Below are 26,995 nucleotides of genomic sequence, written 5' to 3' on the forward strand. Positions count from 1 at the left end.
CTCTGTTGCATCCAAAGTCCACTAAACTGAGGTCCATTAAAACCAGGAGCATTTGCCAGTTACAAACCAGGGTAGTTTCTCCCACAAACTATGAGTCCATATACATGCACATTCACATATTAACAGCAGCAAGGAAACAGCCATTTTTCCCTGTCCCTGTGATGGCTAATCAAACAGAAAACAGGAAAAATTGTACAGAGCACCCTGCCTACATAGAAAATGATCAAGGACTGTATACAACCCATTGGTTGTGGGTTGCCTATGTGTAAACTAAACCATTTTCATGTCATCTAAAGATTTTGGACCTTGAATTTATTTTAAGAATCAGAGTACTTACTGAAGGTCCAGGAGGTCCAGGAGAACCAGGTGATCCAGATTCACCTCGAGAGCCTTGGGCACCCTCAGGGCCACGAGCACCAGTGGGACCAGCTTCACCCTGAATAGATATAAAGAAGGGAACATGAATTACTAAAGAAAACACAGCAGAGACATCCATAAAGAGAGAGATGCAAAAAGGGCAGTCCATGAAATTCATATGACCCACCACAATTCCTTTTTTTGCCACTCAAAACTCCTCACTGTGGGTGTGAAAGCAAACATTTGAGGCCGTTTTCACTGGGAGGTTAAGAGGAATTTAAAGGGCAAAATGGTTGCCTTAAGTTTTGCAAAAGTTTAAGATACATCTGAAAGCTCCTAAAAACACTCTTCTATGGGCCATAGTCTCACCCACAGCTAGAGTACAATCCTCCATGTGGCTGCAGAGCCCAATGTGGCCCTAGAACTGATGGAAGTTGCACAATTCCTTCAGCTAGACAATCAAAGACTTTCCTGCTTCATACAATTTACTAATAAGCATTTAAATATTGTCAGGAAAAAAACTACAGGTAGTCCCCAGTTTAAGAACGAGTTCTGTTCCCAAGGTCTGTCCTCAAGTTGAATTCGTATGTAAGCCGGAACAGTGTTATTGTATCATACTGTATAAGTATTATTGTGTATCTAACTCAAATTTTGCTACAATAGGCTCCGTTCTTAACTATGGGTCATCTGTAACCTGGGCATTCTTAACCTGGGGACTACCTGTACTAGATTCTTTGTTACGTATAAGAACAGTGGGCTTTGGGCCAGTAGCTTTTCTTTCCATTTTCCCCCATTTTTGGAAGTTACATAATTGCCCTAAATTGGTTGCATGGTTCTTTAATGGAGACCATACTTAGATCTCACATTTCTTCCGTAAAGTGCTCTAAAGCCATGATGAGAAATATTTATTTATTTAAAGTAAAATAACTCAGGCAATCATAACATACTACCATGGCTTCTGGATAAGGAGCTCTGATATTTTGGCAAAGGAAAGGAATTCTAAAACAGGCCTCCGGAAAAAAACAAAAAAAGAGAGCCCCTGACTTTTTGTGAGTAACTCGGACAATTAAAATCTTGCTCCTTAAATTGCAAAACCCAAAATTAAAACACTTAGCCTGGGCAAAATTTTTGGATGTCTACTTCTTTCCCACTAATAAAGAGTTCTGGAGAACCTGAAAGCTTGCACACTCTTTTATGTTATTTCATACCAAAACCTCTGGCTTTCGCAGCCCCCAGTGAAAACACTATCCCTCAAGTACAAAATGCCAATATTCATCTCCCTTCCCTCGCCCCATTTTATTATCTGTGACGTTCCCTTCAGAAGGATTCTTTCCTCCATCTTTTATAACAAGGGCCCTGATTGTTACTGAAGAAGACCCACTGTCAGTTCTTGTGGGATGGCTACACAAAGGGCCTCGTTTCCTGCCATCTCCACCTCCCCCCACTCACATACACATGGCCCCTTCACTGTCTAGTAACCGTGGAAACCAGTCCATTAGCAGATTAGCACTCTAAAATCAGAAATCACGTGGTCCGGGGAATTCCCAAGGGACGGCCATTCGCTCTGTCTGACTCTGTGTTTTCCCTTGCCCTAGTGGGCCTTACAATAAGGAAACCTGTGAAGCTGAGCCAAGGCGCATGACGTGATGGTAGGTCTCCTCTGATCGCCTTGCACCTCTGGCAAAATTTTGAGTTCTGTTCAGGCCTAGGGCAAAACGCAGACTGAGCCAAATGCTCAGAGATACACGAAAGGACTATGAATTACACTGAGGACTGAAGGTATTATTTGAAAAGAACTGCGATATGATCACCCATATAGAGCCAAAAGTCTTCTTCGGCTTTTACCACAGCTGCTTCCACCTGAACACAGAGGTGACTAAGCATGCTAGCGAGTGCTAAATTCACAGTCAGCAATTTCTACATCTGTTCTCCAACTGAAGTTAAATGAATGTATACGAGTGGGATGGCCTGTGGAAGGAGCAAAGTTTAGCAGGGAACGGAGAAGATATTTTTTTCCCAGCATATTTTTCAGTCTCAACTATTATTCCACTTACTGACTTGATAATTGTTGCAACACTTTCAACAATCTTCCCAGATAAGAGAGAAATCCCCCTGATTTAAAACAAATTATTTTGGCCTATGCTGTTAAAACACATTATTAAATATATTCAAGAATGGGCCTTTAGGTCCTTTTAAGGATCTTCCCCTTACAAACAAAATAATTCGTTACTAAAAAAAACCCTCTAAATTGGCCCATCTGCCACCAACTCAAATTTCTTCATGTTGTTTTATACAGGATATTCACAAGCTTTCTCTTTGTACTGCTTTCATAGCTAGACTCATTGCTATTCTATCTCACTGCGCCTAATTATGCACCCACAGAAGCAGATAAAACTAAAGAAGACAGGAAAAGATGGAACTCCAAAATTCTTCAGCATAATTCATATTCCTTCCAATCCTCAGGCTGCTCCCTACCCCCAAGGAAGTAATTTTCAAAATCAAAGATGGATCCTGAGAGATCTATTAATATACATGCAGTATAAGCTTTATTTTTTTTTAATTCTTCAGGCAGATTAACTCTTTATTTTTTTCCTTATTCTCCAGACAGATAAACTAATAAAAAGAGTGAAAGATGCAGAATGTGGGGTTAGCACAGTTGCATACCGAAAGCTGGGGAGAGGGTCTAATTTACGCTAGACAATTGCAGAAACACTACTTTGGCTTTGATGTGTGACTTACCTTTGCACCTGGAGCTCCTGGAAACCCTGGGCCACCAGCAGGGCCAACAGGTCCCTAAAAAAAGGAAAGGAAAGTGGCTTGTGAACTTGAAAAAAAGCAGAACCAAATTCTTTTAATCATTTAGAACCTCTGAGGCTCATTTAAATGACCATGCATTTCAGTCCTAAAGTGCAATAATTGAATTATCTAAATATAGAGGTGGGCAGTTGTGGCTGAACAGGGCTCCCCAATATATCTGAGGCTGAGACAAGACTTGGGTCAAACTGACACAATAAATAAAGTTGCTGATGTACTTCAGTTATTCTTACATTTAATAAAAAGAGCACTCCAACACCCCTCACTATCCCAGGTCTCCACTTGTTCCAAATTAATGTCTTCCTATTCAGAAGTTTGGTCAGGAAAAAAGGTGCTTATAAGAATATAGAAAGGTGCAAACAAGGAAAATGCTGGTGCAATAGATGCTGTGTGGAGGAAAAAAATGAGGGGAAAAACCCAGACCCAGGGTTGGGTAATATCTTTATCATAGCCAACTGAAATGGCTTGGACACCTGTGGGATATTACTGGGATATGAATTTGGAATCTGTGTCAGATCCAGTCTAGGTTCAAAACATAAGATTACTTTGTTCCTTGTTTCTAACAAGCTACCTCCAAAGAGTCTTTCTTCTCTTCTTCCTCTCCTCAGTTATTCTTTAGATGGTTCAATAATGTCATTATCCAGCCTTTCTTCCCTCTGTCCCTTCTACTATCAAGTCAAGCTGCTTCTCTTTGTACAACAGACAGAAAATCATCCACCTCTGTTTTTATCCTTTCATTTACCACTCTGAAGCAAGTTCTAGGTATCTTTCACCTTTGCTAGAGCAATTTTATTCTTTGCAGCTTGCCTTAATATTCCTCAGTCCTGTTGCCTCTGTTCAGAAGGAAAATGCCCAAATTGTTGTTGCTTTGGCCATAAGGCATCCTCCTCAGATATCTACACCAGTTTTTTATCTCCTCACATCCAGTCCTAGTTCTCAGCTGCAGTGTCTACTGGTGTACATGTGTGTATGTGTGTGTGTGTGTGTGTGTGTGTGACACAATAGCAGGCACAGAACTGCATCTTGCATATACAGAAGGTGCAGGCCTTGGATTGCAAAGCCACACCCACATTTTACAGATTTTAATACCCCTGTGGAGGCCCATGCTTGTTCCTCGACCTTACCCTACCCTGACTTCCTATCATTGTTTCCCATTTTTGCAGGATCTTCTGCTTCTCCAACTATACCATCATTCAAGGTGCAAAAGTCTCTTGTTTTCTTAGCTTATATAAAAATATACATAGGGAAACCGGACTTCTCATAGTTTTTGCACCTGGAAGAGCAGCCTGTTTCTTCCTGCTCTCACAATTCATGTGACAGATATGTGCCTCTTTGTTGTCTGCCTGCTCTTTTAATAATAATAATAATAATAATTATTATTATTATTATTATTATTATTACCATTATTTTGAAAACATCGTACTTTTTTTTAATCTTTTAAGTATCATCTTAATTTTTTTCCTTTTTGCAAAGCCTTTATCTTAATTCTGAAACAAAGCACGAGTATTTGCTATATTAGTTTTCAGTCTTTGCTATAGAAGATAGGTGTTATAATGCTGTTGTCTTCCATGACATCACTGGTATAGTTGGGGGAAGGGGTTTTGACTTAAAAAAAAAAGTTAGATAATAGTAATAATAATAATTTATAACAAGGCATTTTTACCAGAGTGGAAAAAATTAAAATACTTAATTACTTACAGGTGGACCAGCTGGACCAGGGAGGCCATCATTACCACGAGCACCCTGTGTGAACAAAATGCTGAGTCAGAAAAGTATATTTCATCATACAGCAGTACTGTTATATTTGCAGTTTTGCTGCCAATTTAGAAGTCCAAGCAAATCTTTAGTTATTTAACAGTATTCCTTTGCCAGCAGAACAGAATCTATTGACAGCTAGATTCCTGTTCCTTCCTTGAGCTTTTCCTCCATCAGTATACGAACATCTATTCTGGACAGTTGGAGGCATGCAAGGAAGCCTAGAAGAGGAGAAAGAAGAAATCTGGTGCATGAGTAGAAATCTGCTCACTTACTGCCCTAACTCACAGGGCAGAGTGGAATATATGGAAAGATAATGCTTGTGGCCACTTTGAACTATATATGTTCATGAGAATACAAACAACTAAATGATCTTTGAGGCTCACTCCTACAACTTCCCAGTGCTTGGAAGTTTGCAACAACTGGAATGAAAGGATCTAAATGAGCTTTCTTCAAACTTCCATTTAGATATGCTACAGGATTATATGGTTCTTCTGACCAACTAGACAAGCTTTTTTTTTTTTTTAATCATCTATGTCATTGGTTCACAAGAGAAAAAGGCAGATCACACTTGCCTTTGAAAAATCATGGCAAGCAACAACACAATCCTTCAGATTAGTACATCTGAGTTATATCTATGGCTATCTCTGAAGAATGGGTTTTAGAAAAGGTTGTACTTTGCAGAACTGTAGTTCTAATCTCACACAATCCCAAAGCCCAAGCAGGGCCTCTTGTGAGGAGTCCCTTTCAGCAGCTAATGGTTTGACATTCCTGCCCTCCTGTAACTAAAGACTAATTGCCTGGCCTAAGCTTGCTCCTGTCCCAGGCAGTGGTCCAGGAAAACAAATGGGAAGGTGAGGCAGAAGGGTCACGTGAATCTTGTCAGCATGATCAAAAGCCCTCAAGGGAATGCCATTAAAGAACTTAAGACAAAACAAAGACCAAGGAGCCATGGCTTCATAGAGAACTCATGTTGTGCATATAGACAGCCCTGAGTTTAAATTTCAGCTAAAAGGACCCCATTAGCTGAATAGGAAGGCCACAGACAGCAGCTGCCAATAGCAGGCTAATGATCTGATTCATTCAAAGGGGGGTTCATAGATTGAAATCCCATGGTTGATTTATTTGTCTTAATGGCAAATCCTTCCTTGTTTCCTGCCAGCAGAAAAATACACAGTGTGGGTCTTCTGGGCATATGTCAAATTTGAACTTATGAAAGGTCAAGGAGCAATCTGTTGCCCTCATTATAAAGCACTCTTCACATTTTTAAAGCTGCCATTTTAATGTCATGTTAGGGAATAACCTGTGCTTTCAAATCTCCCAGATAGCATCTAGTATGAGATCACAGGTAAAAATTCAATAAGGATTTCTACAGTTTGTTTCTCCTCTAGATTGTTGCTTTATTATTATTCATATAATCATAGAACTGTAAGGGGCCCTATCCAGTTCAGGTATCCAAGCTAAGGCATCCCTGAGAGGGGATTGTCCACTTCTGTTTGAAAACACCCAGTCAAGGAGAGCCCACCACCTCCCTGGAAAACTGCTTCCACTGTTGCCCTCTCTTGCTGTTAGAATTTTTCTAACATTTAATTGGAATGTGCTGTCCTGTAACTTCAGTCCGTTATTTTGTCTTCTACACTTTCTATCCCCATTCAGACTTCTCTTCTTAAGGCTAAATATCTTCACTTCCTTCAGTTTCTCTTCATTGGACTTAACTGCTTGTGCCCTGATCATGATTATTGCCTTTCAATAAATTCAGATAAGTTTGTTGACATCTTTAAGCATCTTTTCTATCTAGCTTAATCCAAGATGAGTATGGAGGGCAACTGGACATAGAAGACAAAATTGTCTACAATCTCTCTGCTTATTATCCTTTCTACAAGACAGAAATCTGAGGGAGAAAAATAGATTCTGTGTGTTTCTGCATTTTTTATAAGCTTTAGGCCCTTTTTTAGAAATGATCATGCTGTATGATACTGTACAGTTGTTTTATAATAATCAGCTTAATGCCAGCACCATGCTGACCTTGAAAAGCTAAGTGGGGTGAATTCTGGATAGTACTTTGATGGGAGATTTTAATTTTGTAACACTATTATCACATAATACATTACTGTATATGACAAACCACTTCTGAAATCTTGCCAAGAAAACTGCAGGAACTAATCCAGATCATCACCAGGAATCAAAACTGACTTGAAGGCACAAAAAAATAAGTAATAATTCTTCTTAGTTCTGGAAACTAATAACATTATACATAGAAATTGTACCCATAAACTGTGATCCAAAAAGCTGTATTCCCAAGGTTTCTTGGCTGTAGCAAAAACTTTTTTTTCTCTTTCATATGCCTTTCTTCAATTATAGTAAAAAACTAAGTTTGTGCAAACATAATTCGTTAACAGGGTAAAGGAGTCAGATTACCTGAAGATCCCTTAGAGGTTGTTTTGTGGTTTCAAGGAGCAGATCCAGAGGGCCATTCACTTGCAAGCAAAACATCTTATTGGATGATTTGCATAGGCCTAGTAAAACCCCTTTTAAAGGTCCCCAAGTTCATAGTTGAAATAAATAATTTGTTTTCTCCTTCAAAAGTTTATATTCTCCTATGTTTGAAGTGGAACTATTTAAAAGTGTGCATTAACAATGTCCATTTAAAAAAAATGCTATCTCTCTGCACTACAAGTGCAAATTGTATTTGGTTAGTGGTAAGAAACGTACCAAAACTATAGCAATGACAAAATAGTCACCAGGAAATTACCTTCCTCTTCCCAAACCTTATATAGCTGGCAAAACCAAGGAAACAAGAATGACAGAGATTTCAGGAAAGTATCTTTAATGCTATTCTGGGGTGAAAACAGTAAGTTTTCAAGAGTCACTTCCCACCCTCAAATATGTTGTAGTAGGTCAGCTAAGGCAGAGTCTTTTTTAATGTTTTTTTTCCCACATCTCTCAAATCTGGACTCGCCTCTTCTCAGATAAACCAAATATCTTGTTCCTCACTTTCCCACAATCTCTGACATCTCTTCAATATGATGGATTTAAATTCAGTAGTAGGAAACAGTAAATCCTACTGTTTCCTACTGCTGGAAATCTGGACTTACTAATATTGAGTATCTTGATTACTTCATCTGGTTAATTCCTTCAACATTTCAAATCTGTACAAATAAGCTTGGAGCTTGGACCAAAAATATTCCTGCTGAGTTTTATAATGACCCTTACAAAAATTTTACCATGTTGTCAACAAAAAGCCAAAAGAGATTTCAGGCAAGGTTTATTACAATGGCAAATGAAAGACAACATCTTTTGAGATGTGAAATGGACCAAAGGGACAGTGTATTTAACTTACAACTCTGTTACAATAGCTGTACCTGAAACTCAGCTTTCTTTTGCCCTGTACCTGCAGTACATTGCAGGCGCAAATAACTGGCTCATCTGCAAAATTTACCCATTGATTTTGGACATGTTGCCATTTCTCAGACTAATTTACCATGCAAAGTCATTGCAAAGATCAAATGGGATGGACCATGTATGTCATCCTATGCTTACAGGGCTAGAACAGAATAAGCCAATATGGGCGTCTCCAAGGTTTGCCCTTAAGTTGAATTTGTATGTAAGCCGGAACAGTATTATTGTGTAATTAACTCAAACCAGCATGTATTTAGCTCAAGTCATTGTGTATTTAACTCGAATTTTGCTACCATAGGCTCCGTTTGTAATGATGGGTCATCCTTAAACTGGGTGTTCTTAACCTGGGGACTACCTGTACATGGAATAGGTCTGTTCCAGTAGCTTTGCTACACAGAAATTCTTCTTAATGTCCAATCAATGCACTAATCCTATTATTATATTATTTTTATGCCATCAAGTCAGTGGGCAAGTTCCTGCAGTTTTCTAGGCAAGGTTTTTCAGAAGTTATTTGCCCTGGCCTCCTCCCTAGGGCTGAGAGAGAGAGACTGGCCCCAGGTCACCCAGCTGGCTTTGTGCCTAAAGCTGGACTAGATCGCAGGGTCTTCCAGTTTCTAGCCTGGTGCCCTAACCACTACACCAAACTGGCTCTCTACGAATCCTATAAGCTTTGATTAACCATTGCAGGTACATCCAAATTTACCGCTATGTAAACCACTATTAACTCTATTTTCCTGCCTTCCCAGATGTTGCTTCTAGAACCATTAGTTCTCTTAACCTAGAAGTTGTATTTTAAAAGGCAGCCCTCTTGCTACCTGCTTCTTCCATATTCTTGTGCTGTATGGCACTTAAGGAGAGGAAGGTGGGAGGAAGGAAGGAAGGAAGGAAGGAAGGAAGGAAGGAAGGAAGGAAGGAAGGAAGGAAGGAAGGAAGGAAGGAAGGAAGGAAGGAAGGGGTTAAGAAGAGCTATACTGTATTGTATTGCAGCCTTCCCAGTCTGGGCAAAGTCCAGACGTCTTTCCTAAGCAGCACAGTCATCTCTAAGAATTTAGGTCCACACATCTAGAAAGTGCCCAGGACAGGTTTAGCACAAATGTAATTCTATATTTGAGGTCCAGACCACAAGATAATTAAAACTGTTTTCTATACAAATGCCTCTCTTTAATTAACACTGCTTTTGCACAGCTTCACTATTCATGGCACAGTAAACGCTACTGTCCTTATCCTAAGGGCATATTAAAAAGAACGTGTTTTGCATGCATAGCTATCACAGGACCGCATTAACTTTGCTTCATTCTTCACGTTAGGAGGGTCAGGAGATTTTTCCACCGTAACTCCAGGAGATGAATTGGCCACAGTGAATGAGATGGCAATTGCAAAGTGGGGACGGGTTTTCTCCTGAAGGCAGGGACGCCTGTATGTATTCTGTAGTTACAATAAGCACTCAAACAACATTTCCAGGTGGCAAGATTTGTAACATCTAAACCATGCTGATACTTACAGCAGCACCAGATGGGCCAGGACGTCCTCTTTCACCTGGAAGACCACGGGGGCCCTAAGAAATAGTAGAGGCAAAAGTTAAAAAGGTATTACAACTCTACTGTCCCTCAAGAGAGCTATCTTCTGAAAACTAGTAGCCATGTGTTTATCTTATAGTTTACTGATGAAATGCCTGCTATGATACCGAAGCAAGGGGAGAGGTGTCTGAGTATTGTAGAACCCTACAGTTTTGTGTGTATGCACTCTCCACAATCAATACAATACATGAGCATACACATGCTGTGGCAAAGGAAGCACGAGTGTCCGGTCAGGCTCTGGATGGAGACTATTTTACATGAGAATTCTACCTGTATCATCTAGATTCCATGGAATACAAAATATAAATGCAGTCTATCTCCATTAACTTGTAAGGAGGCAAAGAAGGGATTCTGTAGTTGGACAAATAACACTATATATGGATAATCAGATATGGACAATGGCCAACCTACAAAGTTAGTGTGTTGTGGTAATGATTAGAAATAACTGAGCAATACATCCTTACCATAGGACCAGGAGAACCATTCTCCCCAGGAGATCCAGCTTCACCCTAGAGTAAAAGAAACAATGGTAACTAAACTCTTATTAGACATCTATGTCATCAAACAATCCAAGAATATATAAAACAGATTGGGACATCATGGTTGGCCTCATGCTGCAAAATCATTACTGCCTTTCACATCCACCGAACACTAGAGGGCAATTCACAAGCATGAAAGGCACATCAATAGCCAAACAACAGTTGGGCATTTCAGCACATCTTCATTAGATGCAATACCAAGGATGTCCTAGCTGTCAGTTTCTATAAGAGGTGAGTCAATTCCAGCTCTTATAAAAAGCCTACTATCAAGTCAACCATGTTTTTATGACACTTAATCAATCACTCTCCAGGCAGTACAGGTAGTCCTCGTTTAGTGACCATAATTGGGACCTGCAATTCTGTTGTTAAGTGAAGCAGTTGCTAAGTGAAACCATCACTGTGCTTAACTTACTTCAACTTTCCTTTGCTTTACAGACTTGCAAAGGGTGTAAATGTGAGGATTGGTTGCAAAGTTACTTTTTCATCACCATTATAGCTGTGAATGGTCACTAAATGAGGCAGTTGCTAAACGAGGACTACCCGAGGTGAATTCTTTAGGTGTAAAAGAACTCTAGTTTTCTAGAACTGGAAGTTATTTTGGACATGCAGTGAAATGAGTATCAACGGCCTGTCTGTCACAGTATAAAGTAATTAGGCCCTTAGGTGTCCTGGGAATCCTCATGCATATTCCTTCTTAATGTAGATGTCTTGACATACCAAGTGTTTTTAGGATGAATAGGATGGTTAGAGATACCATAATGCGATGGGTACCATGTGGCATCACAGAAGTTGGCAAAAGGAACACCACTTGGTGGCAATAAAATAATACATCTAGAATATGAGTGTGCACTGTTTCAGTATGGGCACAATTAATTATGATTTAACTGAGCAAGATATTTTTCATTAACCATTTTGCTGGAAGTTTAAAAAGAAAAAAAGTTTTTATTTTGTAACATTTCTTTTAAAAATATTTTTATACAGGTAGAGGTCAAATACAGCTATTCAAAAGTACTGTCTCATTGTTTAGTGTTTGATTTGTAAAACTTGCCATGTCTGTTGAACTGATTTCTAGTATCAGTAGCCTGAGCATCATTTTAACAGGGAATGTTTCTCCCTTCTACCACCTCAACAACAATATTGCTCCCTTTCATGTAACTTCCTTAAAAAAAAATCTACCAAAATGTTTATAATTTGTTTTTCATATTACCCACCCTGCCCTGGGTAGATTAGCAAAATGGCAGCTGAGAATGTTTTTCTATCAAATGAATTTCAATTTAGGAATGTTTAATTTTGCTTTTCCTGCCTGCAACAATTGGACTCTGTTACTGAAGCTTCCCTTTAAAGAGTAAGAATTGGTAAGTTATAATTTAATATTTGGGAGTGGGCAAGAGATGAATAAAATGCGCAAACAAATGTAATCTTAACAATATCCTAAAAATAGCAGGGCTTCCACAAATCACATCTCAAGATGGGAATTTCAGGTCCTACCTTAGCACCTGCAGCACCAGCTTCTCCTTTAGAGCCATCTAAACCAGGATATCCCTAAAAGAGAGAGAAGGAGAAGCATAGGGATCAATTCTGAATTAAATTACATTAAATTTAAAAATCTCATCTATAAAGCACTTGCAAACTTACTCTGTGACCTTTGACACCAGGAAGACCTGGGGTCCCAGGGAAACCTCGAGCCCCCTAAATGTAAATGAGAAATCAATCAGGCAAGAAAATAGACACAGGATGTTTTCTAAAACATATATGGAATGATTCCTATATTTCTGCTAACATCATAACAGTTGAAGTACAGAACAATTACCTGCAAAAGCTAAAGGAAAATATTAGGTTTTTAATCAGACAGTCATTCACATAGAACGTAGATCAGTCTGACCCACAAATGCTTGTCATAATAGAAGAAAATAAAACAAAGCAGCTTGTCAAGAAATGGCCTTGATAACCATTCACTGGCTTTCCCAATCTGATTATCATTAAAGGGAAGAGAAGACTACTCTGCTTGCTCCCTGTTATCCACCCTGATTTAACAGCACTCTTTTCACTTCAGGATATGCAGAATTACAATGCTACAGTAAAGGTACCTAAAGAACAGGATGTTATTCCTGCCCACTTCGCGTCATGAAGGCTGCAATTTGCAGTCTGTCACTAGGAAGAGAAAAGGAAGACACTTTGGCCCCAAACACTGTAATTTTATACTGTGCCTCTTATAACCTCTAAGATAAAATCAGGGGATTATGGCTTCTGAATCTAGTTATCTGTACTGATATGCAGGACACAGCCATACCTGAGGTCCAGGTAATCCACGCTCCCCTGATTTGCCAGGTTTGCCTGATTCGCCCTGAAAAAAGACAAAGTGGATGCAACTTGATTTAGAAAGGATTCCATTTACACAACATTTATGGCCGAACAAGAGGATAAGAAGACTCATCAAAACTCTGCTGTGCTGGGCCTGACTATGATAAAGTCTGGCATTCTACTGCCAAAACAGTGGAAACATGGAAGGCCATCTTTATTTTTAAAACGATGGGATGTGTTCTTCCTTGCACAAAGAGAAATGCAAGAGAATCAGACAACCCTTGGCTTTTCTTCTTCATTGTCATGAGCCCTGAAATTAGATAAGGAGTGTGATGGCCCTCTGCATCTACTAACAGCTTCCTCTTACCATTTTCACCCCTGAGTTTAGCTAATCCTTTCTACCATGGTATTATACTTTATCTCCTGACAATATGTTCCAGAAGCAAATTGTAGTGTATGTAATTGTGAAACCAGGTTTTTAAATAGGAACACCAGACCTAGGCTGCAAAACTACGGACAACCACTACATGGCAGCAAAGAGGCCCAGAAAGCTCTTGACTCTTGGTAAGCACCTAGTGGTTACCCAGATGTTTGTAGCCCAGATAGGATAGCTTTATTTTGTTAGATAGGAATTTCCTTCTTGTGAATTTAATTTAACTGGTAAATTAATTGGGTGCCATATAAATTTTATGTGAGGGGGAAAAAGAAGACAACTGCTTTCTCTTTAAGTAAAAGCCCCCTTCATGATTTTGTCCATTGCAACGTTTGTGGTAAACCTATTCCATAATCCTCAGGACTGGATTTCAGAATCTCACCCAGGGTTTATACTACACTGGCAAAGGAGGGCTATTTATTCACAGCTATACATAAGGAATTTCAGAAAGAGCATACTACATATTCTATGAATCCAGATGTTGATTTCCAAGATGTATAGGCCCCTGTACATAACATCTACTTCCACTCCATTTTCCTTACCTACTCATTGCTGAGATTTATTTTACTTCAGTGGCTAACTTGTTCTAATTGGAAGTTACCATTAATGCTGTAATGGTAACATTAACATGCTGTAGGTAACTTTAAGTTAAACATATGCATGAAAACAGCAGATTGAAATAATTCATATAGAATACGATTACAGTATGTAATCTATCTCTCACATACAAATTCTCTATTGGCTCTCTTATTGGCCACAGAAAGGACAACCCAAATAAAATATATATTTATTGACTTTCCTTCTATTTCCAATGTTCAGGCTGGAATGCCACTGATTACCTTCTAAAAATGTTACCATTGACAAACAAGAAGGAAACATTCCATATGACAGACGTCATGAAATGCTGACGGGCAACTAAGGTATCATAGACGTCTAGGTAGGAAGGACACCCTAGAAGGGGAGCAGTTGTCTGGATGGAGCTATGACTATGATTACATAACATTTTATTGCGGCTTCCCAATTATATTTATATCTCCTTTCCTATAGAAATTGAATCATATTCCCTTAATTGCTCTTCTAACTTGGATTTATCCTGGTCAGCTCACCCCATATACCATTTTTATATGTGAAAGACCTAAACTTAGACCCTCCTCACTACAATTGTTTTGGCTGGACATTTTCCCTTTGTACACGCTTAACCGTTCAGTCCTAAAAAGTATGCTCAGAAGTACATTCTGATGAGTGCCATGGAATTGCCTACATCAGGGTTAGGCAACCGGGACATTCTAAATGTCAACTCCAACTGCCATAGTATGAGTGTGTTTGTGAATGTACTGTACGTATGACTGACACATAGAATCTGCAACAAAATGTTGCTGTGTGGGGTATTCCTGTTCAGGGAGGGCAGCCATGTCCCTTTCCACTCCATTCTTCTCTAGTCTTTAGCTTTCTGTTTTCTTTTTCCTTCAGCTAGCCAGCCACTAAGCATACTCAGTTCTCAGTGGGTTGTGATGTGGCAATTCACTCTTTCTAAAAAACAGTATACTTCAGTAAACCTTGGGGTTCTACCAAGTCTACAGATACCTTTCTCTTCTGCACCGTTATATTAGGCTCCACATCTCCCTTTGGAGAGCAAATGACTTATTGGTGTAAGGTAACTGATATAAACATACAGCAAGATACAATCTTTAAACAAACATTTTAACATAACTTTTCTAGCAAACTCCTCCATCACTTCTGCTGTTTCAAAGCTGCTTGAATCCACTATTATAATATAGAGGTGTTAAGAAAATAATACTCACATCATCTCCTGGTTTTCCAGGTGGTCCAGATGGCCCACGGGGACCCATTGGACCCTAGAAGACAAAGGAAAAAATATAATTGAGAAGAATGAAATATGAAATAATGGGTTGTAGTGACTCCTCCTGAACTTGGTATGGTATTGAACAACAAATGAGACAGTGGGGCTCATGGCCTAGTGTCTTGAACATTAAACTCACCACAAACTAGGTTCAAATTCTTCCTCAGCTGAGGACTTTCCAAGTCATGTTAGTCCTTCCTACATCTGACTCAGAGATTTAGGCACTGATTTCCTTGAAAACATCTTTTTCAATACCAAGAAAAAATATGTCTATTGTATGTATTTTGCAAGGCACCTCCTGTGATCTGTGGCAGCTTAGTTTATCACAATACAACTGTTAGCAAAGGGGATACCACAGAGGAGTATTTGTGTGGAAAAAGAAAAACATTTGTGTTCCTTTGCTGTAATACAGAACCTGGGATTATCCATTGAAGCCAAATAGTGGGAGATTCAAGACAGATGAAGATTAATATGTAGACAATGCATAAACAGTGTTAAACAATGAAGTTTGCTACCAGGAGTAGTAATGACCACCAACTTTAATTCCTTTAAAAGGGGGGTAGACACATTCATAGAAGACAAGGCTAATAATAATGACTGATCAATATTTTTTTATATTATCTTGTGCATAGATAACCCTCTAGCTCCTGAAAACCAGCTGCTAGAGAAGAGAACATGGCACCTTGGGGAAGATAATGCTGGATTATCCAGCCACAGGGCCTTTCTTCTGTTCTTATAGCCAGTTCTGGATGATAGAAGGTTAGGGTTCCTCCCATAGGTTAAAACATGTGCCTCTTGTAGAACTGAAGGATTTAAAATGTGCACCTCTTATAGAATTGAAGGATGTTAATTTCCATGTGTGATTAGAGCAAAGATTAAATATTAAAATTAATGCAACATTCTGGATTAATGCACGATGGATGTAAAGGTGTGATGTTGTAGAGCAGGGTTCCTCAACCTCAGCAACCTCATGGCTGGCTGGGGAATTCTGGGAGTTGAAGTCCACCCATCTTAAAGTTGCTGAGGTTGAGGAACCCTGTTGTAGAGGTTAAGGATGGTCAGTCCTATTCCTGAACACCACTGGTAAATTGTACTTCAGTTGTACCACCAACAGTTGGAAGGTGATTTAATAATAACAATAATAACAATAATTAAAAACAATAATAAGGATAATTTTAGGAGTAAGATTACAGCTTTAATGCTTTTTCATATCCTTTTTTAGTTGTGCTTTAAATTGTCATTTCCTTCACTCTGGTATTTTTCTTTGAAATAAGCAAATTTAATTACATACTAAAGTAACTAGCAAAGTATAAATTATTTATATGTAAAATTTATATAGTCACAATACATAAGGATTGTGTAGTCCTAACATACCTCACAGCAGCCTTCAGTAAAAACCCACAGAAGACTGTTCACACATAAAACATCTCTAATTTCTCAGCAATGAAATAATAATTACAATGATTAAAGATTAAGAACTAGCAAATCAGATATCTTCCTGAAAAAGCTATCTGAAGCAAACAAATAAAAGTTGAAACCATGTTTCTAAAATCCATAAGGCAGGGTTATGGGCCTCTGAAGCTTTTTCTGTGGTCCCAGAGCTCTTTCTGATTAAGTGATAGAATGCAACAAAAACATTACACAGGATTTCCATTTCCAGCAGCAGATCCATATTAAGCATCATTGCACCCTGAAATTATTTTCATATGCAAAGCAAAACTATAGTATTGCTCTCAGCTATTCGCAGGATTTTATATTCATCTTGAAGAAATGAGCTCATTTATGATTTCCCAAACAATTCCATCCCAGTAGCTATTAATGTAGATGTCCATTAACATCCCACATGGGCCTTCAAAGTCCTCTTATTCATAATGATGCAACTGACACTGACATTATAAAGTAGTGTCACAGTGTGCCAATGTATTTATAGCAGACTTAAACCACAAATCTTCATCTCCTATTCCTAGGTGCATCTCTACTGACATCTTCCTCACCTTGATCCAGAGAAAGAAGACTCCTTAACCATTTTCACCTGGATCAACAAGTTCTGTCCCACCATTAATCTGAGCCTGGATCAATCCATGCAGGAAATTTACTTTGTGTTCATAATACTGTATCAGGGATACATAGGTCCACTGATCTTTATACATAAGCTTCCTGCTACTTTGAATACACATGTCCATTAGCAGCAAGCCTAGGCTTCAAGGAGATTCTAGGTAAGAATTCTCACCTGTTGGATTTGTTCAGGCATTCTTTAAATAGAATGAATGAATGAATGAATGAATGAATGAATGAATGAATGAATGAATGAATGTGTGTGTGTGTGTGTATGTATGTGTATGTGTGTGTGTGTGTGTGTGTGTGTGTGTATATCTGAAAATTTATTTATAAAAAGCCAGATGAGGTAAGGAAGTGACTAAAAGGCACTTCCACACTGCTATTTCCAATTTCTGATCCCTCAAAGTGATCTGTACATGACATGCAAATTGTCTGAATTCTGCCAACTTAGAAATGTTGAGAACAGGGAAAGAAAATAATTGCTCCTCCCCAATCAACCACAGGTCTAACAACAATTACAAAAAAACACCCCACTCATCCCCTCTCTGAAGGAAGGAAAGAAAGACTCAAACAGACTGAAGGTCTTTGCAGGCAGTTGTACTGCTGCCTAAGAGAAAAGACCAAGTCTCATCATTTTCACCCCTATTTGTTTTGGGCAAGCTATGAGAACAATGAAATTGTTACGCCAACTTGCCTTCACAAGACATGCTGGCCTAGCTGAAAGTCAGGAGTCAGGGGAGGTGGAGGCAAGAGTTCACTCCAGTGGAGGAATAGCCTGCCCTCAATTACCAAGAGTGCCAGCATTTCCACCTAAAAACTGGCCTCAGAATGGTTCCTTTTGCACAATAGTTGAAACCAGCCATCAGTTGGCTCACCTGCCAAAGGGAGATGATGGTATGAGATTGCCTAGATGTCAAGCTAATCCAGAAGGGGTGCAAATACATTGTGTGGAAATGCCCACAACTTTCAGATAACCTCTATAACATACTGTCATGACCCTCTCCCACAGCCCAATAGTTGATAAAGCAGTAAATGCCTATTTTAATCACTGGGGCAGTAAAAAAAAAAGAAAGAAAGTACAATTGTTTAAAGTAGGCCACCCAGGGCAGCAAATAATATCCAAGTATAAAAACATAATATAGCAAAGCGTATGAAATGAAACTTTAAAACTCAAAAAATCCAAAATTTTGGAAGAGATGGAGTTCAGAGAGAACTTTATTACATGGGCAAAATCGATATATACTTCACTAAAGGCGGAAATAATTGTGAATGGGGAATTGACCAAGCCTTGTGAAATACAAAAATGCAGAGATGCCCACTTTCTCCTATGTTATTCATTCTGGCTGTTGAAGTTTTGAACAGAGATATAAGATGAGAGAATAGCTGGAGTGAAAGTTAAAAAAGAAGTTTATAAACTAGGGCCATTCACCTATTATTTGGTTTTAATTTTGGAGAACCAAAAAGAATTGTCTGTGAAAACTGGTTTTTGGATTGGGAACAAAGTGAAATATCTGGTATCATTGTAACTAACATGAATTGTATGTTATTTCAAAATAACTATGTTAAAGTATGGAATTAAATTAAGAAGGATTTATTAAGATGGGGAAGAATTACAATTATCAGTGTAGGGAAGAATTTCTGTGATAGAAATGAATGTGTTACCTAGAATGTTGTTCTTATTTCAGACAATGCCCGTCTTGAGAACTGATGCACCATTTAAACCATGGCAAAAAGACATATCCAGACTTACATGGCAGGCTAAAAAAACCAAGGGTTAAATGTAAGATTCTCCAAGATGCAAAGGAAAGAGGAGGACTGCAATTACCTGATTTTAAATTGTATTTTGCTGCCTGCTGTTTGGTTTGGATGAAGGAATGGCTGTTGTTAAGAAATATGAGACTTTTAGATTTAGAAGGTCATGGTCTGAGGTTTGGTGACATGGTTACTTATGGTATGATAAAGTTAAAGTAAATATAGATTTTAAAAATCATTATATTAGGAATGCCATACTATGAATATGGAATAGATATAAACCCAGGCTATGTCCAAAAATACCTTTCTGGCCTCAGATCAAAAAGCGTTTTATAGAAAAGAAAAAGTGGGCAAAGACAAATGGTTAACATATTTGCTAGTACAGGAAAATGGGGAGCTTAAGATGAAATCAAGAGAAGAACTGACTGCAGAGGGATTTAGTTTTCAACGGTTCTCATATGCATAATTAAGAGATAGATTTAATATAGATCAAAAAAGTACCAGGACTAGAATGTGATAAAATGGAATTTGAAAATGAATTACAGTAAAATGGGCCAAGAATTTTGGCTATAATATTCAAATGGATCAACGGGAGAGAATGTGATTAAAAGGTCTGAAATTCACATTGTCTTACAATTTGAAAGAATTTTTTTTTTAAATGATGTAGCATTGATATATGACTCCAGAGAAATTGTCTAAGATATATAAAGGTACTTCTAATCACTGTTGGAAATGTGAAAAACATGAAGGGACATTTTATCATGCATGGTGGACTTATGAAAAAGTGAAAAGATACCGGATACAGGTAGTCAAACGACCCATAATTAAGAACAGAGTCTACTGTAGCAAAATTTGAGTTAAATGCACAATGATTCAAGTTAAATACACAATGGTTCAAGTTAATTACACAATACTACTTAGAATTATACAATAATACTGTTCTGGCTTACATACAAATTTGACTTAAGGACAGACCTTGGGAACGGAACTGGTAAACTGGGGACTACCTGTACAAATGCATATGGTGATGCAGAGTTTTAAAAATTAATATTCAGATGAAACTGGGACTTTTCTTGTTAGGGCTTATGGACACTCAACTAGAAAAGGCTCATGGATGATATGGTATACCATAGATATGGTAACTGCAGCGAGGCTATTATCTGCCCAAAGATGGAAGACCACAGAAACACCAATACTGGAGGAACGGATTGTGAAGACGGCTGAGTTTGCAGAAATGGCTAAACTGACTTGTTTGATTAAGGAGGGAACTATAGCTGCTTTTATAAAAGACTGGAAACCCTTTATAGACCTTTTGCTGAAAAATGAACTGCTGATTTCGGGATGTATTGATTAAGAAGGTTAGTTTATGGGAAGAAGGGAACTGTGATATGCAATATGGGAGGGTGGAGATGGTAATTGTTATGTTTGTAACTGCTGCAAAGAAGATCAGAAGTCGCTTCTTTAGATGTCTTTCTTTTTCCTGCTTTTTGTTATTCTTCACTTTTTTTTTACCCTTTTATAATCTTTTTCTGTTTCTTCTTCTATTTTTCTGTAGTTTTTAAAATCTTTGTAAAACTCTTCTTTTAATAAAAATTATTCATAAAACTCCAAAAATCCTCCAATGCCAGTATATGAAACCATCTTAGAAACAGAGCAAGAAATCTCTAATAGAGGAACAAAACTATCAATTAAAATATATTTAAAGTCACTAAGTTTTCAAAACCATTTTAGAAAGTACAACTGAGGAAAGCCAAATAAAGATCTCAGGAAGGATGTCCAGTAATAGGCGCTACTGCTGAGAAAGCTGTGACCAGAGTTATTTCATTTTCTGTAGCTGATATACCAATTGTTAAGTTATTCAGCTGCACGTAGAGGATCTTTATGACAGCAATGTTTTTGGCCAAGGTGAGGGGCCTGTGGTGTTTTAAACTGTGAGGAAAATGGCCCCAAATTACCTGGAATATCATTTGTTCTGCCAATACTTTGCTCAAAAAATAATAAATGGATTACTGAACAGTAATTGTTCCTGATCATTAGATGAGAAGTCAGTATTTTTTTCCCCAAAAAAGGGCCTCACCACTGCTTCCTTATAGATGACAGGAATATCCTTGTCTCAGAGAAGCACTGCTTGTCCCAAGGGTCATAATCTCTGGCTGATTTGGCAAAGGTCTGGTAAATCTGTGATAAGCCTCTGCTCTCTCAATAGCATATCCACCTCCCCAAACCCCCTATATAATGGAATTGTTCGCTTCATAGTGCTAACAGTGAGGCAAAGTAACATGTTAGGGAGTGGGAATGGTTACCCTCAATTCTTTCTCCTCATCCACCCTATACTCCATCATTTTTCCCATTTCTCCCTGTTGACCCCAAGATTAAAATTAGTGCAATTGGAGAAGATTGCCCCGAGGGGAAAGACTGAGCGGAAGTGTACACAGGAGGAAAAAACGGTTAAGTGTAGACCGTTTCTTCCTGAGAGTGTACATCTCTCCCTGTGTTACTATTAAGGTAATAAAGGATTTTTCTGAGTTATGAAGAAAGGTAGGCTTCTTATCTTTCCTCCACTTCATGAATCCAATTCATCAAGTGACTCATAGTTCTCAGTGTTACAAGAGTTGAAAAAGAGATTTCTCTGTACTACACATCCATCATGTTCATCCAGGGACACTTTTTGTTTCTTCCCGACAAGATCGCCGAATTTCTCAGTATGGTATATGTAACACAGAGCAAGGCACAGTGCCCATTTATGTTTCCTGATGCTCACACCTTTTAAGGATTCTTAGGCTAGGTACTTTAGTTGGTTCTCCTATGGGTTGAAGGTTCAAGGCAGATCTCTGCAGGCAAACTTGGCAATTAAAAAGATAGCAATACATCAGCCAGTCTTTGGTGCTGAAAATGTTGGGCACATTCTGTCTTTGGCTGAGAGCACCCTGCTTCCTGGATACTCACCCCAGTACCAGGTTCTCCAGGTTCCCCAGGGCTGCCTTGAAATCCTTGAGGTCCCTGAAAAAAGGTTGCAGAAACATTATCCGAGATCATCTCAGGAAAGAACAACCCTTCCCTTTGTATTATTTTTCAGACATGCAAGACCATCCAATGTCAGTAACAGGTTCTGATACTCACAGGAGATCCTGGTGGTCCTGGAGGACCTCGTGGTCCCATTGGTCCCTACACGACAAAAAAACAAGGAAAAACAATCATAACAATATTGTTACATTTTATAATTGTAGCACAAGACAATAGTTGACCCTGGTCCAGAGCAGGGCTTATCCCATGGCTGCTGCTATAATGTTGGTTCCTTTCTTTTTTTTCTCCCTCTGCATCATGCAGAACTACTTTTTATTTACGGAAGCCATGTTGAGGCAAAAAGAAATACACACACAAACACTTGCACACTTGCCTTCTCTTGGCAACCGTCCATATTGACTAAGACTGAATTTCATTTACAGCTTGCCAAGAAATTCTGGAGAGCAGAAATTTCCTGCTGGAAGTCTTATGAGATCCTGAAGAACAGTAACTGCTGTCTGCCTTTGCATAACTTCAGTCCTTGATCCAAGGGCAACAGTGACCTAGCTCCTTAAACAACCCTCTCTCTATTACTTCCCTGTCTATAATCATCTTTTCAAAGCTTCTGGCACCTGCCTCAGGAAGCTTTGGCAAGAAATATAAAGGCCTAGAGCCATTTTCTAAAACCACTTCCAGATTATAGCAACCTGCTCATTTTCTTGAGTAATCTCATATTGCAAACTAAGAAAATGTTTTTAAAAAGGAGCAGGGCACTTTTACCTGAAGGTGCAGAGAGCTCCCAAGGCAGAAAATAAAAGAAGCTTCCACCAGAACTGAGGGGAGATTCTGAGATCACCCCTCAAACAATAGGTCCAATTGATCCTATGGCCATGGAATGCTTCCCAAGGAATATAGGATATCACCCTGACTGACAATGAACCATGATTTGCTGAGATTGGGGTATCAGGGAAGTTGGTGTTGCTACAACTTTGATGGAGTCACTTCATAATGTCAAGAAGAGATTTGCCCTGGTCCTGTGCTAATTAACTGGTTATTAAACTAGGGGTGCAACTCTCTTCAGTACATTGGGGTTTAGACTCTTTTCAAATGCTGGCTAGTTCCTAGGATCCTCCTGATTAAAAGAAATAAAGGGAAAGGGAGTATAACCTTAGGTTATTTTCAGTCAAGAGATTCAAAGCCGTTCTTGCTTTATTGGGTTGCACCATGAAGGTTAATCAACCTTTTCCGAATGACTGATACAATCCAGACAAAGTATGTGACATGGACATTTGTCTGCTTTTCTTATTCTCAGCATAAAAACTGATATCTTGATGGCCTACTGGTTTTGCTGATCTCTTTTTAGTTTGTCAAAATGCATAATTTTTAACAGAACAGGAAGCACTTGATATGCCAAGTTGCTCAAGGTATAACTACTTGACATATTTTAATAGGCTGTTATATATCCCCTAGCAAATGCTTTACACTGCCAGAGATTAAAATATTTGTTAAGGGTTCTCTAGGAGAAAACCATCACCCATAAACCACCTAACCACCAATATTTTTTTTTTGCATGGATCACATGCAAAATGAAGAACACTCTTGGGTCATTTGTTGTTGTTTAGTCGTTAAGTTGTGTCCGACTCTTCGTGACCCCATGAACCATATTGCGCCAGGCCTTCCTGTCCTTCACTGCCTCCCTGAGTTTGCTCAGTTTCATGCTCATTGCTTCAGTGATGCTATCTAACCATCTCATCCTCTGCCGTCCTCTTCTCCTTTTGCCTTCAATCTTTCCCAGCATCAGGGTCTTCTCCCATTTCTTTCAGGTTAATGTCCAAGCAGAGTGGGTCTATTTTTGGACCCTCAAAATCCTGCATCCACATAACCCCAAAGTAGCCTTTGACTGTTCTTTAGGTGAGCAGGACTAAGATTAACTAAGAAACTATAAAAGTTGCAGCCACAATTTTAGGGTACCTTGATTAGATTCCCAGCTCTTCCCCTCTGCCCACTCAAAAAAAGAAAAAAAGATCTTTAGCTCTTGCGGAACATCAGATTGGAAATAAAACTTTCAGCAACATTCTACCCAATCTTTTTATGAGAAAGAGCTTCCCGGCCCATTCGTATGATCGGCCAATGAAATCACAGGCTCAACTGATACTGCTAATCCCAGTGGGAAGCGCACGGTCTGTTTTCTGCAGAAAAGTCTTTCTGGTTCATTTTGGAAATCAATGTTTTGAAAATCAATTTTGAAATCAGTGTTTGGTCACCTTTGTAGAACAGTGATTATTTCCCACATAAAATATTTATTTGTGTTTGTTTTGTTTTGACTTACCAGAAAGGCGTAACATTATTTCCCACTCAAATATGCATTAAAATGTTTTCTTGCATTGTTTTACATAAAATAGTGCTCTTTGAATTTGTAGGCATGTGTGTATGCAAAACTGTTATGAAGTCTGTGTCAAAGTAGGTTCCTGCAGCCTACTACAGCTACCTTGCCTATTGTGACTCGGCTTTCTCAGTCTCATTCAAATCAACTCTCTAGGTTCTTTGGAGGATATCAGGTCAAGACCCATAAGCGGATATAAAACCAGTATAGTAGTACAAATATTCAAGGAATATAGAAACTCTCTGGTCCTCACCATAGGCCCTTGCATCACTCCCATCTGAGCACCACCACCACCTGCTTTCTCATCAAATCCACCAGCCATCTGAGCAGCAAAGTTCTGCAAAGATAAAGCACAAAAGAAACAGAGTTAGTTTCCGTGAGATGTGGAATATGATGTGATTAGCTGGAGAACATTTGTACCATATGAAATGTAAGAAGACTTTTTAAAAGCGCAGGCCTTCCTTTCATATCTGATGGGCAACCGTTTCCATGTTGCAGAGGAAGAAATTAGGGCAAGTTAGCTCTTTTTTTCCACGTTCCCTCTACCTGCAGCTCATGCAGATATTTAATTGGGAGATATTTCTGGAAAGAATTTCAGCTGGAGAAAAAAAAAGGGGGGGTTGTATTTGGTAATTGATTATTCTACTACAAAAGTATTTGTTCAGCATTTAAGATACCAGAACATGAACTGAAACGCCGTAGTGACAGAAATCAAGTTAATACTATCCAACTTTTCAAGGGCTCCTTATAAATCCAGGAGGTTGTTAACTACTCCTGGAGTCATGGTGTTTGTAATGTAAAGTAAATCAATGGATCTCAAGTTACAGAAGGATGTGTAGAATAATTTAAGTGTAGCTTAAGCATGGATTCTGTCAAGTTAAGTATGTTTCCAAAGAAAAATCTATGTCCATTTAGGGGTGAGCAGAAAAGCAGCCCTAAATGTCACACCCTAAGAGGCAACATCAAGATAATTACTTCTTGGCTGCCCTCCTGTATGTACAAAAGGATAGCTTGGAAATAACGACAGTGCATGTTTTCTGTTCTTTTCAATGCATCCTTCCACGCTGAGTATCAGTGTTTACTGATGAGCGGAGATTGGTGGTTATCCATATTAATTTGGACTAAGGGAATATGACCTTGTGAATGTGCCCTATGAGTGGTGTAATAAAGTATATCCAAAGTTGAAAGAGTTACTGCAGATGACAAATGAGAAGTTGGTACATATTCTACAGAAATGCTATTCAACATCTTTATCACTGATTGTGTTTCTGCATTGCAATTAAAAATCCTGCAGGACTCACAGTGAAAGAAATTAAAGCACGTGAGTGATTCTAATATATGATTTTACAGAAATGTTTTTGTCCATAGCCATCATTCATCTGACCATTCTAAAACTTACCCCCAAATTAAAATTACTCTTTTAAATATTTTCCTGGGAAGGAGCTAGAAGACAATTAGATTAAGCAGAAATGTTTTGTAATTTCTCTGTTAATGCAAAGAAAGCTATCAGATCCCAAAATTTGCCTGGACCAGTGAGGTGTAATTTAACTATCATTAATTTAAAGGAAGTTGCAAGAGGTTCATTGGTATTATCAAATGGACCTTGGTAACACAACAGAACACAGAGGCAATTACACCTTCTGAAATCAGTCAGGGCATATCTAATTCACTATCGGGCTATTGCTCCAAGTTACTGACAAAGCCATTTGGTCTCTAAAGCATGGGTTTTCTTCGTTAAGGGAACTGTTCCCACTTCAGCCAGCCTGCTGAGGAAGCCCATCGAACACTTCAGTATTACAAAGGATTCTGGGTCATGGGGCACTCTCTGAATTTACAAAGAACAATGGTCTGCCCTGTTGTGCCCCTCTGTTGACCCGGCAAAAATTGAGAATGTGTTCTTCCATAAAACCAATGCTTCTTTGTGGCTGCCTGCAGAAAAATAAACTTAGTAATGATGAATTAGCTATGCTGCAGGGAATTTTGTTCATATTATTATAGATTCTGATGTTGCTTTTTTTCCCCTTGAAGCAATGCAGGGAGCTTTTCAACACAAGAGAACGTTATTCTTTCATGCAGAGTCTCGCAGAGCAAAGCAACAGGAGTGGGTCAAAGGCCATGTTGGTTGATTAAAAAATAATCACAAACGTTACTTGCCATCTTGAGTATTTGAAATGTAGGCCACACATTACCCATGTTATTCTGAATTAAGACTTTTCCATTAGGAGTTCTTGAGAGACAACAACACAGTGAAAGAGCCATTTACATCACTTGTGTAACATTCATCATATGCAGAAGCTGTGAGGTTAAAACTTTCCCTAAAGTCAAGAATACTCACTCCACCGAGGCCAGGGGGGCCTGGAGGTCCAGGGGGTCCAGGTGGCCCTGGATTGCCAGGTGTACCAGGTTCACCATCTCTGCCACGTGGACCTGCAACACCCTATGGATGGATGGATGGATGGATGGAAGGAAGGAAGGAAGGAAGGAAGGAAGGAAGGAAGGAAGGAAGGAAGGAAGGAAGGAAGATCTTCCATGAACATCAAATTGTCCACTCTTATATCCAAACTCTTAACATTTCACTTATAGATCATTTTTAAAAACCAATACTTCTAATGAAGTTTATATAATTATTAATACAGTATTTTATAACTGAAAACTGTGCATAAGAAAGTCCCATTGCATTCAAGGTCAATGTGCATAGGGTTGTTGTTTATGACATTAATATAAACAATATAAATTAAATATTAGTATGTCAATCCTATGTCT

The 26,995-nt window shown here is 38.7% G+C and overlaps 1 protein-coding gene across 1 annotated transcript in view; it reads right to left on the bottom strand.

Moving 5' to 3' along the window:
* The window catches only part of COL2A1 (collagen type II alpha 1 chain), a 79,865-nt gene that overhangs the window by 41,990 nt on the left and 10,880 nt on the right, over positions 1-26,995 (bottom strand). The window contains exons 7-19 of the mRNA XM_007424774.3: positions 26,568-26,669; positions 24,486-24,569; positions 21,967-22,011; positions 21,793-21,846; positions 14,978-15,031; positions 12,732-12,785; positions 12,077-12,130; positions 11,930-11,983; positions 10,367-10,411; positions 9,827-9,880; positions 4,870-4,914; positions 3,097-3,150; positions 338-436 (exon numbers count right to left, since the gene is read on the bottom strand). Of these exons, the coding sequence (XP_007424836.2) occupies positions 338-436; positions 3,097-3,150; positions 4,870-4,914; positions 9,827-9,880; positions 10,367-10,411; positions 11,930-11,983; positions 12,077-12,130; positions 12,732-12,785; positions 14,978-15,031; positions 21,793-21,846; positions 21,967-22,011; positions 24,486-24,569; positions 26,568-26,669 (798 nt within the window). The remainder of the gene's footprint in view (positions 1-337; positions 437-3,096; positions 3,151-4,869; positions 4,915-9,826; positions 9,881-10,366; positions 10,412-11,929; positions 11,984-12,076; positions 12,131-12,731; positions 12,786-14,977; positions 15,032-21,792; positions 21,847-21,966; positions 22,012-24,485; positions 24,570-26,567; positions 26,670-26,995) is intronic.

This window comes from Python bivittatus, unplaced genomic scaffold (genome assembly GCF_059951505.1).
Source record: "Python bivittatus isolate LINGU-HERP-01145 unplaced genomic scaffold, Pbiv_v1 ctg000220_np1212, whole genome shotgun sequence".
Classification (NCBI taxonomy): domain Eukaryota; kingdom Metazoa; phylum Chordata; class Lepidosauria; order Squamata; family Pythonidae; genus Python; species Python bivittatus.